At 39.4% G+C, this 18,278-nt stretch overlaps 1 protein-coding gene across 8 annotated transcripts in view; it reads left to right on the plus strand.

Annotated features, from left to right (window-relative positions):
- The window catches only part of POU2F1 (POU class 2 homeobox 1), a 72,461-nt gene that overhangs the window by 10,613 nt on the left and 43,570 nt on the right, over positions 1-18,278 (plus strand). For 6 of the 8 annotated variants that reach the window (XM_017830764.1, XM_017830763.1, XM_017830761.1 and 3 more), the window contains exons 3-7: positions 1,299-1,399; positions 4,310-4,363; positions 6,017-6,136; positions 7,815-7,994; positions 13,781-13,907. In XM_017830764.1, the coding sequence (XP_017686253.1) occupies positions 1,299-1,399; positions 4,310-4,363; positions 6,017-6,136; positions 7,815-7,994; positions 13,781-13,907 (582 nt within the window). The remainder of the gene's footprint in view (positions 1-1,298; positions 1,400-4,309; positions 4,364-6,016; positions 6,137-7,814; positions 7,995-13,780; positions 13,908-18,278) is intronic. The other 2 variants (XM_017830760.1, XM_017830766.1) reach the window with 2 other exon arrangements.

An 18,278-nucleotide genomic window follows, 5' to 3' on the forward strand; every position in this document is an offset into this window, starting at 1 on the left:
CCTGTTGTTGTTTAACAACTGTGACTCTTTTGCTTAGTAGATAACCTAGATTTTTATGGCAAAGAATGTGGATGATGGAAGGAATTTTGAAGTAGGAGTCGGCTGAACACCTGTCCACAGACACTGAACAAAATCTGATTGTCATGAAAAGTAAACATGCAAGTCTAAAGCTGGTTTTGCTTCATTTCAGTCATGCAGTTTTAAAGATTGCATCATCTGTTCTAGAAATTCCGCGCAGCCTGATACACTTGGAGTCTCCCTTCTCATTATTAACCATTGTGGGTAGTAACACCCAACACACAAACCCACTTTTTGATAATTGCTAATGTTGATCTTACCATCTCCCCACAGAATGATTCTTAAAAGTTTGCATTTATGGTACCTGTTGGCAGAAGAGAATTCTGTGGTAGTGTCTTACGGAAAAAATGTTGGGTATTTTTCTTTCCCTTCTCAGAGCCAGATTATTTTGGGCTAGTTTGGGGGTTTTAATGTTTCTTGAACTGTTTAGGAAGAAATCTTCAAAAATGTAGGAAAGTCATCGGGTTTTGGTTATATGAAAGGGAGTGAAAACAGAAGCAAGCCTAGGCAGTTTTCTTACCTAATGAGAGCTTTGCACAAATTTTAACGGAAACGTGGAGGTATCTTTTATCAAAAGAGTAAAACTGTGACCCATAACTGCTATGTATATTTGGAACCTCTATTTTCATCAAGTATTATTTTACCTGTCTTTAATGAAAGGTGACTTGATATGAACCTTGCTGTTGGCGTGTTCTGAACTTGAAGATAGTTTTCAGTTGCTGATTAGAGAGTGCATGGAGAAGGGAAACACAGTTTAATCTCAGCACCGTGCACTCATTTGGTTCTCAAACCATGTAGACAATGATGGGGTGATAGTGTAGATAGAAACACAGATCACAGAATTATTTAGGCTGGAAAAGAACTTTAAGATCATCAAGCTCAACTGTTAACCTGGCACTGCCAAGTCCACCACTAAACTGTGTCCCTAAATGCCACATCTACACATCTTTTAAGCATCTCCAGGGTACACAGAGTAGGTAAGGTAGTAGAGGCTGAGGAAAATACAATGTTGATTTTGTTCAGCTGACAAATGCTCCATTACCAAAGCTGGGTCACTGCTTCCTCAGCCCCCTTTCAGCAAAAAATTCAGTTCTTGTTACTCTCAGAGTATTTTTCTACGACGTAGTATTGAGAGAACAGCAGGAAACTTAGGAGTATTAATTCTTCATTTGCTTCTCAAAAGTAATAATTAATAGTTTTTAATCTCTCTCTTCCTCCAGGCACGCAAACAAATGGCCTGGACTTTCAAAAGCAGCCTGTGCCTGTCGGAGGAGCAATCTCTACAGCCCAGGCCCAGGCCTTCCTTGGGCACCTTCATCAGGTAAGGGAAGATCCGTTTCAAAGCAGGGGAGGCTCAGACAGCTGCAAATGCAGCTGCCCTTGGTTGTGCCTTGTTCTCTCTTCCTGTGAATGGCAGGGGGTCATGTAATGGAACATAGGGGTAAGACCATGTCCTTAAATAGCACGGATGGGACAAAGTTCTTACCGTGGCACTCACTGCAGTGCATTGGGCTGCAGAATATGTCAAGACAGGGTGGGACCTATCTGAGAGAACTACAAATCTTGGGGACTTGAGGATGCCTAAACTTTGTGGTGTGTGTTTTTGAAGGATTTTTTTTTCAGTTGTTGTTGATTGGGGGTTTTTTGGGGGGTTTTTTGTTTGTTTTTTTTTTAACCTTAATAGGGATACCAAATTGAAAGGCAAGGTAAAATTTAATCTTTTGGGGAAAGGATTGTATCGGCCCAACAGCTGCCGAGGTTCTGAAACTGTCACTGTCTAGTTAAAAGTGAGAATTGGTGCTGAATGGTAGTCAGCACTATGCTTTGCTCTTGCACATTAACTAGAAAGAAAGTTGATCGTACTTACTAAGCATATATGGTTTGTGAGTTGTTTTTTTTTTCTTAAAGTTATTTCAATGACCTGTTTGTCAGATGATATTCAGACTTCTAATACTATCCCTCTGTTCTGCTGCTGCTGCTGTGTTTAGGGAATCAAAGCTGAATTTCAGATGTAGGCTGAAGCAAAGTGGGGCATCCCTAGGTGAAGAGAAGTATAAGGGGCATTTTTGTAGGTTTTTTTTTTTATCTGTTCTCACTTGATGTATGAAAACAAATGTCCTAATTTCTTTCCCTTCCTCAGCACCAAGTTTAAACTTTAAAATACTGTACCTAATTGGATGACCTTGAATGTTTGAGGTCTGAGGTTGCACAGTTATTGTGGTATAATTGAAGTACTGAAGCTTTTATGCCCTCTTTTAAGAGCTCTGAAACTGCCGTTTTATTGTATGGAACATTCCACACGTCCTGTCACATAACTGCAATTTTCCTAGTAGATTGGTTTATGTAGGACCTAGGGAGTGCCACTGTTTGAATTTGCTGAACCAATAGGCTGTTGTAGGGTGCCTTTCTGTGGAGGGAAGGTGACTAGTTTTCATGGGTTGCCAGTGTGTGTTTAACATGGAGACACAGAACTGCTCTGCAGAATTTTGTGTGTGTTTGTTTTACTCTTCGTTTTGTTATAATAGATGGACCCAGGACAGTAATTGTGTTTAGCACAGTGCTTTATCCTGCTTTGGAAATGTATGTATTTAAACAGTTGTCAGGTTCTTTATAACTTCGTGTTTGATAAGGTGTGATTCATTTCTTGAAACTGGTTCAAAGGGAAATCTCAGGTATTCTTTTATTCACCTGCAGGTGTGTGGGGATCTATTGTCAAACTGTCCTCTGCTGGTGTGGCTACTCTTAGTGGGGTGTTATTCAACCTTAACACACAGTGCTTTCCTCTAGACTAATGCAAAATGTTAGGCTGTAGACAGCATTCAAGAACAGTTTAATTTCTAATTTGAAAATGTTGGTTGTGTGGTGAATGGGGTGTCCAAATTGCATTCAGAGAGATTTTCAGGACTATGTTGACTGTACCTGAGATACATTTGTGGTGTTTTATGTGCGTTTTCTGTCATTTTAATGTATTATTTCTGAGTATATTTTTTTGGATGGCAGGCTGGTGGTGTTTAGGTTATTCTCTGCTGTTAATCCATGTTAAAAGCTGACATTACATCAGCTGTGTCAAACTATATTTTGCTTGTGATGAGGAGGGGCTTTTCTGAGAGTGTTTGCTTAGATGTAGAACATGCTTAGTAAGTCTGGTACCTTCATTTAGAGAGGCAGGAAATATTTCCAAGGTGACTTTTAAGGGTCACCTGTTCAAATATTCAGTTATTAATTTCGTGTACTGCAGTTTTTCCCATGCTTGAAAATGTGTACTCTTTATGTGGGGACATCATTTTACAGAGGCAAGAGTGCTACATTTTACTTTGCTTTATTGTATCCTCACATGTTGCCTTGTTTTCAAATGAGCAGCGGTTTTCAAACATGGCCAGAGACAGAATTCTCTACAGGCTGTAACTCTGACCTTTGAAAATGTTGGTAATTAATTACATAGCATTCCTTCTTTATAACTAGGAGTGCTGGTAGAAACAAGGCAAGACTGATTAAAATGGTCTTGAGTTAATGAAAATACAGTGTTTTGTCGTACAGAGAAAATCCTTATTAGAGATAAAATAACACTTTTAAAAAATCTCACTTTCTGAAGCATCTGTTTTTCTTCACTGCTAACCCACAAGACCTTCTTTGGACCTGTTAATCACAAACACTGGATTCAAGTTTTAAGTATACCTGAATCAATACAGCCTTTGTAAAGTGTCTCTGGTCCTCTGTGTTGAGATCTTCTTTTCAGTGGCTGAGGACTGGAAATACTTGAACAGGTTGATTTGAGGGAGAGTGTTTATGCTCTGGGTTCTGTGCTGTGCAGGTGATTGCTCCTCTGTCATGTAGGAAAGTGGGTGAATGCAGTGTTGGGGTAAAACCCATCCTGAAATATGGGTAGGATGGTGATGACTGGAGCTTAATGGCCTCCCCTGGAGCCTGGATTTTTCGAACAGGAATAGGACTAGGTAGCCTGTCCACCCAATATGCTCTGTTTCAGATTTTTTCATGATAATATCTAGATCCCTAGGCAGGAATACCTTCTGCAAGAGGTAGACAAATAACACTTGTGGAAGAGCCTTACAGATCTTTTTCAGCCTGGAGCCCAACCCCTGTTTCACTGATTCAGGTGTTAGAGGGGCGTGCAGTGTTCTTGTTGGGACGTGGGTGGGGAGATGGTTCTTTTTACATTGTTAGTTTTCTGTGGATTCTACATTATTTCATTTCCATTTTTGCACTGTTGTAGGTCCAGCTCGCTGGAACAAGTTTACAGGCTGCTGCTCAGTCCTTAAATGTACAGGTAAAGACAGTTACCTTCTGCTGCTTGTCCTTCTCTCATCCCGAAGAGCATCCTGGTCCCATTAGAGATAGTTTTTAACCTATAATATGTTACTCTGTGTTTTCAGTCTGACTGGTTTTGCAAGTGATAGGTATGAAGGAATAATAGTTTTACAGCTGTAAATCAGTTTCAGGGTAGTCAGCATTCAGACACTGGAGTTGTTTAAGACGTGCAGCAATCATAACTTAATGCTGAATTTCAGTCAGGTGTCATGTCATGAAAACCGTGAAAATCCAGGCATATTTCATGTTCTTTCATTTATTCATTTATTATTTTAAACATATCAAGTATTACTTTGTGATTTTTCTGGTACCTGAATATGGGACTATAACGTAACATTAACTATGTAAGGTGGCAGACTTAGATTGCTTGTGTAAATAACACAAAGTGATATCAAAATAAGTCAGAGTAATTGTTGTTTAATAATGTACGTGAGACAACAAAGCTTTCAAACTTTTTTATGATGCTGAACACTTCAGTGTATCAGTTAATGTTCCACTTCCTCTCAGTACTATATTAAAGGGGCAAGGGATGCAGTTTTATTGAAGACTGGTTTCAGTATTGCTTGTTATTAAAGAATGCAGGTAGTGCATTACATGAAATGCAATAGAATGTGGACCCACTTATACATAATAACAATTTGGAAAGAAGAGGAGGTATAGTGACCTTCCTTTCTAAGAGGAAGGAGGCAGAAAATTGCCTTGGTTGCCATGGTAAACTTCCATCCCTGAGAGAGATGTTGGCAAACAGGCTGTATCTCCAGTGCAGAATGTTTACAGTCCTGCGCTGTAATTATCACTCAATGACTGGCAGAATTAATCAGAGCCTTTATGTTAATTAGCCCGCTCTGCAGTCCCCAAAACAGGTGGTGGAAAATATGCAAATCTATGCAGAATTTTAATGTTCTGCATAACCAGTTTTAATTATCATAAAACTCTCTCCCCCTCTTCATGCACTTGCGTTTCCTCCCTCATGTCTTCACAATTTCTTGTGTTTAAAAAAACAAACAACCAAACCACGGAAATAAATCAAAATAAACTGGAATCTTTTTAAATAAAGCAGCATTAATAAATAAATAGAATAAATGCTAAACTTTGATTATTTAAAAGCACTTTATGTATTATGTATTTTGCTGTCGATGGATAAACCTGTGAGGATTTTTCAAAAGCAGTCCCATATAAGCCAACAGTATGATGACTTAGAGGTACAGGATGCAGATAATGGAAACAAAATCTCCTTTCCCTGGGTCCATTGTTCAGGATTTTAGGCAATGAATAATTTTAACAGTCCTCTCTTTCTTTATGGTGGGAGGTAGCGTCAGCTTCAGTTGCATGGCGTAAGATGAGATGGGACCTGAAAATAACGTCAAAGAGTTACACAGGACCAGAGAGTCTCTTTGTTTTGTTTAAACTGCATTACCTACAGACATGTTTGAGCAATCGTGGCTGAGATGGTGGGCACACAGAGCCATTGCTTAAACACACTCTTAAAATAAACCCAAGGGCTTTTTGTATGCAGATGAAAGATTTTTATTGTGCGGGTGTTGAGATAGCAGTGTGTTATACATTAACATCTGTTTTACACTATAAAGAGTTGTATTTTTTTTTTGACTAGTCTAAATCTAATGAAGAATCTGGGGACTCTCAGCAGCCAAGCCAGCCTTCCCAGCAGCCTTCAGTGCAGGCGGCCATACCCCAGACCCAGCTCATGCTGGCCGGAGGACAGATCACTGGGGTAAGGTTTACCCAGGTTTACTGCAGTCAGCCTCCTGATGGCAGTATCACAGAGCCTGGCAGTGAAGGGGATTGTCATTAACATAGGAAGAAACTTCAGTGAAAGTGGGGACAGAAGGTACCTTCCTAGAAAAATAAGCAGACTTTAATATTTGGGGGTTGTTGCAATAGTATTTGCTTCCAAACAACAACAACAACAAAGAATTGTTTCTCTCTGTTCTCGGTACCGTCTTGACTCTGCAATGAAAGGAAAACCTGGTGTGTGTACAAATAGGACAGTCACTGATGTGATAAAGAGGAATTTTTATTTTTTTTCAAGATTAAAATGGGACATGGGAGAACGAGACTAAATCTTATCAGATAGCTGGGTGTAGAGCAAAATTATGGGACCTGCTAATTCTTCCTCTTCTCAAATACATTTCTTTTTAAGTAACTGTATTAGTACTCCTTAAGCCTATTCAACCCTTCTGTTTTAACCTACCAATTTTGAGGGGTTTTTAATTGCAAGGCTTTGGGAGTAAATATGAGATAACTTGGTTTAGACTGGTGTTTCTGAATTGTTGTAAAGGCTTTCAGTCATTTCAAAAAAGGAAGTTTTTCGAAAGGGCTCGTTAAAGAATGAGCATTTACATAGTCAGCTTTGCAGTTTTAAGTGTTTGTGTGTTTAGGGCAGTTGCTCCAATAATGTATTTATGATTCGAAGTATTAGATTAGATCATCTCTACACTTGAATGAAATATCATCTTAATTTCAGGCTCAATTGTTAAACCTTCTTCTATGTTAATGTACAAATAAACATTTAGTTTTCAGTTAACTGCATTTGAAAGCTTTAAAAGTGAGACTGTTTTAATATGTTGTTAAAACCTGGCATATTTTATTATTTTTTGCATTCCCAAAAAATATTGGTTTGTTTTAATTCATGATTGTCTGCTGTAGTGAAACGTTCAAAACTCCAGGCCCATGCAGATACGGATTGTAGTAAATATGGGCATCAAGATTCATTTACATGTAAAGGAGAAACTGCTGCCACCTGTTCCTCAGAGATAATGCGTGCTTGGGAAAGGGAAGGGATGTGAAGTTGCCAACTCTATTCTATTTAAAAAAAAAAAAAAAAAAGCAGATGGGGAGACTTGGAGAGAAACAAATGGAGCTCATGTTCTTTACTTATATCTTAGGGCATAATGGAAATGATGGAATATGGCAGGGATTCATGCTAATGTGAAGCAGCTGGGGTGTTATCAGTTTGTTCAGTAGCCATAGCCAGCATTCCTGCTTCGCATTCATCTGGCTAATCACTTGCTGTTCTGCTGGGTGTAAATTTCTTTTCAAATCCTGGCAATACCGATTCTTTTCTTTTGCTTGCTACTTAATTACCTTTTCCCAGAAATTGCTGGTAGAGTTGTGAAGAAGACTTAGGAGTGAAGTTAGGTTCTGTAGGTTCCAGTAAGCGCAAATGTTTGCTTTCGTGCAGTTTGGTTTAGGTCACGCCCGTGGTAGGTTGGTTCCTACACTGTGTTGAGTAGCCAGCTGTCCTTACTTAAGGCCAGAGTCATCGGCTGAACCGTAGCAATAGTTGTGGGGTTGTCTGGTTAATATAACTAGTAACAAGCTAGCTAATGACTTTGTAGCTCAAGTGGCTCTTTGCATTATTAATGGCTGTGTTTTCTAATTGTTTATAGCTCACGTTGACGCCAGCCCAGCAACAGTTATTGCTCCAACAGGCGCAGGCACAGTTGCTGGCGGCTGCAGTGCAGCACTCAGCCAGTCAGCAGCACAGCGCTGCTGGTGCCACCATCTCAGCCTCTGCTGCAACGCCGATGACGCAGATCCCTCTATCTCAGCCAATACAGATTGCACAGGTGAGCCTTGAGGCTTGAGAGGGTGGAAAACAAAAGAGCTTTGACTTCGTTTGCACCGTTTTTTTTTTTTTATTCCCTTGTTCGGTGGGTTTCTGGAGTCCTCGAGCGTTTTCAGTCGTTCCTCACACGTCCTCAGGTGGTGAGGTTGAAGTTGGTAGTCTTAGTTGCTCGTCACTTCCGCTGGGCTTCTGAGTTTGCTCCAGAATCTGTATTTTCTGAATTTTCCTCCTGGTAGTTAGCTTGGGAAAGGAGGAAAGGAGGGTATAGAGAGATACCCACAGAAATTGCGTTTGTTGAGACCTGTGTGGATGGGAAGTGATGCCTGTGTATCACAGAGGATACTCATCAGACCCAAATGGTGCTTGCTGGAAGCAAAATGACAGAGCTGAAGAAAGGCAGTTTGACTTGACAGATCTGTGTGCTGTTTTGGCTTGGTGCTTAACGCTCAGAGTTCAGTGACAAAGGATGGGCACTCGTGTGTGTCTAGGGAAAAACTTGTCGGAATATGTCTGGAGTTGAAATCTGTCCAGTTTCGTGGTCTGGTACTACTTGCCAGTTAATTCTGAAGAACTGCATTTCAAGGCAGTTCTGCTTACTAGGATTGTCCTGGATCTTCCAGGATTGGGATAATTCCGTGTGGAGAATGCAGTGCCACTAACTCCATACTTAGTATAATAATAATGGCCAGTCTTCGCGAGCGAAGATTTGGGAAAGGTCATTAACCCTTCGAACCTGCACAGTGGATTTTTTAGGTGAGACACAGCTTGCGCTGAACTGAGCCCACCCTTTAATCCTGAAGTTCATCTGCTGGGGCCGAGCAAGCTTGGACAGTGGCAGTGAGGGTCTCAGAACGTAGGTTTGTTTAGAGTGACCTTCTCTTAGATGGATTGCCTCACAGGGCTAACGAGCTCCATCTGCCCGGGGGGCCGGGAATCGAACCCGGGTCGCAGCGGTGAGAGTCCTGCACCCTAACCACTAGACCACCAGAGGCCCCACTACATATACTTAGTATATGTAGTGTGGAAACTCCTTAGACTTGTGGACAAGGGTAAACAAATGTACAGCTGAGGCATCTTGAGTGCTACTATTAGCTTGTCGTGTTGCTCATGCTGAGGTCCATCTTTCCGTAGATTAAGGTTCTCAGTATGTAGTATCAGTTTGTGTATTAGTGTAGCTGTGCAAAGTATGTTGGATATGTAATCTCCAAAGCTGCTGCTTCTTAGAGTGAGCAGATTCTCTAAGACTGTCTGGTGCTTTCTGTTCAGGCTGTTTTCTCTTGCATTCAACTGGGGTGAAGTGTCTTAAAAAGTGAACATGAGGTCTGATTAAGGACAAGAATGGAAATGTCACAATTACTGTGAAGTCCATTGGTGAAATGTGCAGTTCCTTTATTGTGCTAGTCCACTAGCTGAATAACAGCCTGGCTGTGCTATCAGGTTTTGATTAGCTGAAGTGGCAAATTTCTGTGGGGTTGGTCTAGAAGTTCTGACCTCTCTGGCAGTCCCTTAGAGAGGCCAGAATGATGCCATCCCACATTTAAGTGAGAGATTCCACAGATCTCTCACACTGAACCTCTTGTTGGACTGTGACAAGTCATGTGACCAAATATTAACAAATCTTTTAGCAAAGGATCTCACTTCACTGGCATGATGTGGAGATGGCTGAAGGATGTAGCATTCAAGGAAACTTGTAGTTCTCAAGATCATCTCTTAATTTTGTTAAGTCTTTGTAGCCAATAATACAGACAGATTTCAAGAAAAGAATGGGAAATGTCCTTGTCAAGGGAGTTGGTGGTCAGCTTCTAACTTCTTGCCATGCATCTGTCACATTGTTCCCACGTGATACTGTGCAAGTCTTTTAACCCAAGTGTAAGTAATCCACAGGTGTGTGCCTCTTGTCTTCCAGGTGTGCAACTTAAGATAGTTTGGTCTGCTTTACTGGAGTGTGGCACACTAAAATTTCATATTAACAAAACCCATACCTTGAACTTTCTGGCTTTACGTTTGTCAAATGTGCCGCCAAAGCAGTGGATACCTTTGAATGGGCAGATACCTTTGAATGCAATGTGTGAGATGTTGCTAATCCCTCTCTTCCACAGCAGTGGAAATGTGTGAAGCATTTACAGTTATTAATTTTGTACTGGAGAAAATCTCCAGAGAAATGTTTGAGAGGAGTCGAGAAGATCAGGCGTGTGCCGTCAAACAGGAGCTTCTGAAGTGAGCGTGTGCTCTGTGAGAAGTAGCATGTGCTCTGTGAGAAGTAGCATGTGATCATGTTGTTGCCACATGGGGAACAAATTAAAGTTGGACTTGTTTTCTGGCGTTTCTAATTACCGAAATGTTTGACTTCACAATTGATTCTTTTAGGATAGGTTATTTTGATACCTAAATGAGCTTGGTTGAATCTTGTTGGCTGCTTCCCATGATGAAAGTGCAGGGCATAGTTTGTGCAGGGGTTGGATATAATTTGAGATACTTGTGGAAAATGTCTACCATCTAGGTTCATAGGTAGGTAACACCATGCTTTTTGATCCAGCTTGGCAGCGATTTGTAAGCAGGGCTCAGCTTTGTTTGTGTTGCTATTGTAAACATATAGCTGATTACACAAATATCTGAATGTTTGTTTTAATTGATGATTTTTTGAATAATTGATTAACTGGCAGGTCTCTGCTGCAGGGGGATTACCATATTTATTTTAATTAACTAATTGCACAAGCATGACTTCTTTAACGTGCTCTGCAGTTCACGTAAGGTATCTGCTGCAGCAGCCTGGGGAGATGCTTGTGCTGCTGCTGGGCTGCTGCTGAAGTGACACTGAACAGTGGTACCAAGCTTTGGAGTTCTTTTTAAACTTTACTTCTTTTCACGATCTATGATCAGTGTTTTTATGATGTAAACCTCAAAATTACAGAGGTGCTGAGGGTGTAATTAGAGAAAATGACATTGAATGTAGAACTTTAGATGATTTATTTTGTTTTTTTTAACAAAAATCTTCATGGCAAGTTGTAGCACTTGACAGATCTGCTGAGGTAGGAGTTAGATTGTTTTGATCTTTCTAAATTGTCAGGCAGCACCAGAAGACATGCATGTTTCCCTGAAAGTCTTTCCATCTCTTTCTGTGTGCTTATGCTTGCACAGGGATTTTAACACTGAGGGGAAAAAAGATCGGTATAGGAAAATAGTGTCAAGTTTGTTCATGTGGTTGCTATTGGGAGATTTACTGTAGTGGTATAATTAACTAAATAATAAAACTTTCCCAAGGTGGAAATAAAGTTGGATTTCAAATGAATTTGAGGGGCTGGTAGGGCTATTTAAGTGTGATTAGCCTTGGAGGTATCATTTTCGTTTTGCGTTACAGAATTATATTTCTGTATTTAAACAAGACTTAGCCAACACACCAGTTACCAGGGCAGATGCACAGAATAAGATTGCTTATACCAGTTATCCCTGAGGCCTCAATTTAAAAACAGTTTTCTCATATTAAAGTGTAAGAGCCTGATGATAAGAGCTGTCATGTCTTAGCTGGGTAGCTGGTGTTATGAATACAATAGTCTTAAACAAAAAGCTCTCCTCCTTTGATCTTACAGATACACTGCCACTGTTTCTTTGTATTCTTTCTTCTGCATAACTCCATCTCCTGTGGTGGTGCTTCAAATAATCTGAGATCTACTTGGTCATCTTGCTTTTGGTGGGAGAGGTCCTCCACCTGTCTGTTTTTCTGTTGATACTTCTTCCTTCCACAGTTTCTTCCCAACTCCTCCTTTTGTGTTTGTACTTCTTCTCTTATCTACCACTGTTTTCACCCTGCAGCCTCTCTTTATCTCCTTTTCTTCCACCCAGTGTTCACACCCTTAGTCAGCTTGCCCTACTCTTTTCATTTCTGCTTTCAACTCTGCATCCAGTCCTCTCATCCGATTTGGTGTGAGCCCCTCTGTGCTGGAGGGTCGGCACAACCCGCAGGGGTAACCAGTTAAGCACTGAAAATCGATGAATAAATGAGTGGAGGCCCATGTTGTGTTGGGCTCAAGAAGTAGCAGTTTTTGTTAGCAGTGCTGACCATTGTGATGTTATGACACGAAGTCAGAAGAAATATGGAGTTCCAGGGAAAAACTGCAGCAGTTATTTCTCTCTTTTTAAGAGGGAAATTGGCCTCAGTTTCATAGGAATAGTTGTATTACTACTGAAATTTTCTGAAAGCAAACGATACCGTTGACTTTGAAAACACTTTGTTGCGCTCGTGGGCACTTCTTAAAATTTTACCGTTCTCTTGTAAGATGGAAGTGTGTTTTTCTTAAGAGCATTGCTTGGCCAATCCATCTGGTGTCTGTCTGCCATATTATTACACTGCACGCTCTTGACTTAACACAACTAAGTTGCCCAAGTGATTGATGGCCAGTGTCTGTGTAATGCAGGTTAAGTAGTCGTTTTCCTATAATGCATGTCTATGGTCTCATAAATCAATGGACTCCCTTTTTTTTTTCCTCCCTAGTCTTCCTTTCCACCCACTGACACTCCCTACCCTTCATCCCCAAAAGGAGATTTCTGCAACTTTGAAGTTATAGTTTAAGAGATTTAAAATAATGTGACACTTTAGTCTTCTTGTTTGGTTGGTTGGTTTGGCTTGTTCAGTGGGAGTTTGGTTTGGTTTTTTCAGTGGGAGGTTGCAAGTATGGAAAATATTTGCTTGGTGAGTATTTTGAAACAGCTTCTTCTCAGAAAGATGGAAAAATTCTACGTGTATAGATAGTTTTCCTGGATTACCACTATTATGTTGGCCGACTTCACAATGTGCTTCAGTTCTCAATTTCAGTTACTCTTGTTATTGTCCTGTTTGGAGAAGATGAAAAGAGAAAGGCTATTGGGGGGAGCAATATTTTTAAACAGTTCTTTATGTTTTCGTTCTCCAGCTAAATGTCAAGTTGAAGCATTTTTCTTGAAAATCCAGTTTCTCAGAGATTAGCATTTTATGTTGAGACCAGTCATTTAATTATAGAAAATTAACGGTTCTGAATGGTTTAAATACATAAAAGTAGGGTTCTACAATAAAGCAGTGATTTGGATTATTCCTTTTAACCTTTAATTATAGTCATATCTATTAGGCTTATTGTAATTTGTTTCAGAACTAATCAAATATTTATTTATTTATTGAGTTAGCCACTTTCTGAAATTTGACCTGAACAATCAGCCTGCAAACAAGGAATCTGTAATATTTTGCTTTCTTGTTGTTGATTCAAATGGTAATTGCAGATTGTTGTTATAAACAAAAATAGCTCCCAGCTAATATACTTGATTTGTAGCAGAGTTCCATCCTCAAAAAAATAAATTTGAGAAGTCTGAGTGCTGATAAAACTGAAGTATTTGAAAACTCCTGCATTTGATGGGGATGGGAGGGAGACTGATTTGTTTGTTTATTTGGTTTTGTTTTGCTTTGTTTTTAAAGCAGAACAGTGCTAGAAATACTTTGCTGGGTTATTTACTAAATAACTTTTGTTTGGTTTTATGACCAACAGTGCAATTCAAATTGCCGTTCTAAAGGATATTCAGTAGCAGGATTGCTACTGTGTTTGACATCCAGTTTTATCTCTAAATGTTGGAGTGTAACTGGCTGATAGAAAATCGAGTTACATTGGGAGTCATGGCTGACCTAAATGTCTAACACACAGCTCTTTCTTTTCTTTTTTTTTCTTTTTTTTCTCTTTTGTTTTTTTTTTCTTTTTTCTCTTTTTTCTTTTTTTTCTTTTCTTCTCTCTCCTTTTTTTTTTTTTTCTCTTCTCCTGTTTCCTTAAGGATTTGCAGCACTTGCAGCAGCTTCAGCAGCAGAATCTCAACCTGCAACAGTTTGTGTTGGTGCATCCAACAACCAACTTGCAGCCAGCACAGTTCATCATCTCACAAACACCGCAGGGGCAGCAGGGTAAGTGCTTCGTGCCAGAAAAGCAAATCATGCAGAGCTTTTTTAGAGGATAAGGTGAAACCGAGGTGGTTCATACACCTTCACTAACTATTGATAATCCCTAGGAGAAAAACAGCATTGCAATTAGGAAATTCTAACAGGTTGTCCCTTTGTTGGTGTTAGACCTCAGCCTTGTCAAAATTTGTGTAGTTCACTTCTCAGGGGGGATCAATCCAGGGAGAGTGTCATGGGAACATTTGTTAACAACAAGGCTTCCTGGAAAACAATGCAGCATCTGAATTTTTGGGTTAGGTTCTCAAAAAGCAAGACTACTGGGAAGAGAAGTTGGAGAAGACAACTCTCCAGAACTCAAAGGCAGAATCCTATGAGGTGGAGGCCTGGAGGGTGCCTTGGCTGTCTGGATTAGGTCAATGCTCAAAGGGCTACAAAATAAGAGATACAAAAAAAGTGATGCACAGTGCAGCTCCTCACCACCCACTGCCCAATGTCCAACCAGTTCCCAGCCAGCTTTCCCCTCTTTAGCTTATAAACTGAGCACGAGACCACAGGGTGTGGAATATCCCTTGGGCAGTTTGGGTCAGCAGTCCTGGTTCTGTCTTCTCCCAGATTCTTGTGGCTCACGGCCTCTTTGCTGGTAGGGTGGTATGAGAGGCTGAAAAGTCCTTGAGTCCATGGTGCTCAGCAGCAACTAAAACATCAGCATGTCATCAACATCGTTCTCATCCTAAATCCAAACCACGGCACTATACCACTGACAGAAAATTAACTCTATCCCAGTCAAAACCAGGACAGACAGGAAAAAGATTACAGAATCGAAAGTTCTTGTGGGAGAGTAGAAAAGCACTTAAGCCTAAAGCAGGTACAGTGAATTTTGTCATAAACTGAAATAATAATTACACCTTGGGAAAAGAGCTAGAATGCTTGATTTGTGTAACAGCTCTCATAGTAATAATATTTTGACAATGCGCTGGGTATGACTTACGTGCCAAAGACAAACCAGGGCAGTGGGAGGTGGCAGTGTGCCAGACCAGTTAAGATGTGGTACAGCAGCTTTGCTGTAAGAACTAACGTGTTCTCAAGTTGCAATGCATCACGGTACTGATTGCAGCCCCATTTGTTGCTGCCCATGGAAAACTGTGTTTAGCCATGGCCTCTTATGCTGATATACTCCAGTAGTCTTTTTTTTTCCTCCTCTCTGTTCTACATGAACTCTACTCAGTTGTTCAGGTCTGGTAATCCAAAGATTCTTGCTCAGAAGGCAAATCCTGTTATGCTTGAAGAGTCCTCCAGAGCCTGGCTGTCCTGTAAAGCAGCTCTTTGCACCTCATTTTCTTCTGTTCCTTTCAATTTTTTTCATGCATCATTCCTTCTTACATACTCTGACTTGGATAGAACCTGGCTTTCCATTATGCTGAAGCGCTCTTGCTGTCTGAATGCTCTCACATTTGAATAAAGGGTTAGTCAAAATTAACTTCCTTTTAATAGGACTTGATTTAGGAGAGATTTTATACTGGTACTGGTAGAAAATGGCTAAAAGGCTGTTCATGGAAGCATTTAGTGATATACTGTTTTCTTAAAATGAAGCAGAACTTATAGACTTAACATATTGTTCTAGAAGAAATCAAACTACCAAAATGTAGTTCAAGGACTCTTTAAAACAGCGTTTTTTAAAAAAATAAATTCTTTTAATGAAACAGCAGGCACAAAAGCATTGTATTGAAAAACTCATTGTTATTAAGGTCTGCCTACATTTTTCAGCGAAAATCTGCTGATTTTCTAAAATACCTCTGAAGATACCTCAGAAAAAGGGAAAACTAAGAGAAGCAAATTTGTATTCATCTCCCAAAATGAGTTGTTTGCATTATAGAAAGGAAGGGAGGCTTTTCTGTTTGTTTAAAATCTCCTGAAGTAGAATTAACTACTAGAGGAGGTTTTCATAGTACCTTTTTTCAGGGGCCATCTGTAAAATTAATTCTTCACTGCAATATAAGACTTGCATATTGCTGTCATCCAGTGACTCACTGTGTGTAGAAACGTTGTGTTTTACTGGTAATGTGCAGCCTGGACAACTGAATAGCTCAAAAATGTGGGGAGATTTATGTGCTGGATTCTGACCATAGGTCATTAGTGCGTGACAACCTTCCAAACTGAAATGCTTGAATGGATCTCATTTTCTTCATGAGCACTCAATGATAAAGCAACATGTGTGCCATAATACCCCTCATATCACTTTTTGATATGGCTTTTTTGCAGTATTTCACAGTTATTATTCGAAGATCTCAAACTGTACATTACTATTTATGAGAAAGATTGAGAAAGTGTGTGGGTTTACTTTGTTGTTTGCTGTTGCAGCTGACTTTTCCAGGTTGCTCTTGTCCTATTGCTCCATTAGTCAACTTCATAAAAAAATAGATATTCTGAGGAAACTAGCATAGAGTTTTCTTTAAAACCAAAGGCATTCAGATTTCTTTTGATGCCTCCTTGGTACTGCATGGAGCTTTATAAATATGTATGCATTTAGTAACTAACATGAAAATTCAGATTTATGTATAGATTATATATTCTGGAAGAAATTTATTGCTTTACAGAGTATGCTACTTGTTTTGTGTGTGCCATGTAGTCATATAAATGTTTTTAAAATGAGAAGAGTTTTGAGGGAAATAACTAAAGAACAGTATCACTAAACAAGATTTTAGAAGACACGTAGACATTTGGTGAAGAAAAATTTGTTACTTGAAGAGGTGATGGGGTACAGAGAAATAAAAATCATCAGCAGTCGTATGTAGATTCTTGAAGGGATTGAACTTCATGACCCTAGATCGAACTTTTGAAAAATTTCAGAAAAATTTAGAAAATTTTAGAAATTTTAAAAAAATTTTAGAAAGTTCAACACCTCAAATATTAATCAATTCTCCTGTCTTTCTTTAACACACACATTACAGCACCCAGCAACAGATACGAAATTTTCCCCATAAATCCTCTGCCATGTGTCCGACATAGTCACCTTCCTTTTCCAGATGATTTCTGGCTATTTAGTGGCTTATATGAAACGAATTTACAAGTTCTCATTTTCCATGGCTGGTAATTGGTAACATCATAACTGAAGGAATGGTTTCAAGCCTCAGCAGTTATGCAGAAGATTGAATGGAAATAGAAATTTGGAGCAATTTCTTATTCAGAGCTACCGTTGTCCAAATTATTGGTGAAGTCACAGGCAGTGACTGTAATGTCTTTATACCTCTTGTATCTGTTCTTGTATCTAATAGATCTGTCTCTAGAACAATCAATTCAACATCCCTTACTGCAATTACAGCTGCTTCTTAGAAATATTACCCTCATCAGGTGACTGTTCACCTTTCTACTCGGGAGATGTTGCCAATAAAAATCATATCAGTAAAAATCTGAATGGAGAGGGGAATTGGTGCTGCATTTAATATAAATTAATCTTGGAAACAGAAGTTGTTAAGATCTAAGAAAATACTGTATCATTGTCAAGGAGATTTAGAAACAGTACTTATGAAGAAAGTATCCAGAAAGGCAAATGTGGAAGACAAGGTACTAATGACCTTTAAACACTGAAACTGCCCTTACCTATTCTAAAGTTATTGCTGTTTATTATTAAAAACCTTGTTTATGATTTCATTTTTTTATTGTGAAGTTACCTGGGGTAATGATAGCAGGCCAAATTCAGTCCTTGTTCTCTTTTTTTCCTACGTGTCCTACACACTTTGAGGCTTCACTTATGTGAAAGCTGTTGTAATGGCTTTGTCTTGCAAGCTGACTTCCAGGATATGTCTGTGAGAAGAACAGCAGCTTTGGCAGAGATAAAGCAGTCAAGTTCTTAGATGAAAAAATTCACTCTTTAGGGAGATCATTTAGGAATGAATTATGTATTATGCTTCTGGGCCAACTTTCTAAAAAGTATTCTGAAAAAGTCTGCACTTGAATGTTTGTTTTATCTTTTGTTTAATTTTAGATAGTAAGAACTGAACCCCAGATCAGTCCTTGGGGACTGTTGGCTGGCAGGAAGAGTTTTTTGGCTTGGACCATTATTCATGCTACTCATAGACATTACAGGAAAAATCCTGGATGATGGTAGATACATTTACTTTAACTATTAAAAAAAATTAAATACCTCTAAACTGTCATACTTTTGCATAGATCTTTACCTCATTCTTTCAGAGTGTCACACTGGTAATTTGTATGCCATATTTAATGCAGTAATACCCCTGGGCTTTTAAAACCCAGGGCAGAGGGTTAGGAATAAGACCTCTGTAAAGTATGCAAGTACACTATCAGCTTTTACAGATTCAAACAAATCATGTGGGCTGGAAGGGACCTCCAAAGGTCATGAAGTGTTGCTCAAAGCAG

Source organism: Lepidothrix coronata, unplaced genomic scaffold, assembly GCF_001604755.1.
Source record: "Lepidothrix coronata isolate B3197 unplaced genomic scaffold, Lepidothrix_coronata-1.0 Scaffold183, whole genome shotgun sequence".
Taxonomy (NCBI): Eukaryota; Metazoa; Chordata; class Aves; order Passeriformes; family Pipridae; genus Lepidothrix; species Lepidothrix coronata.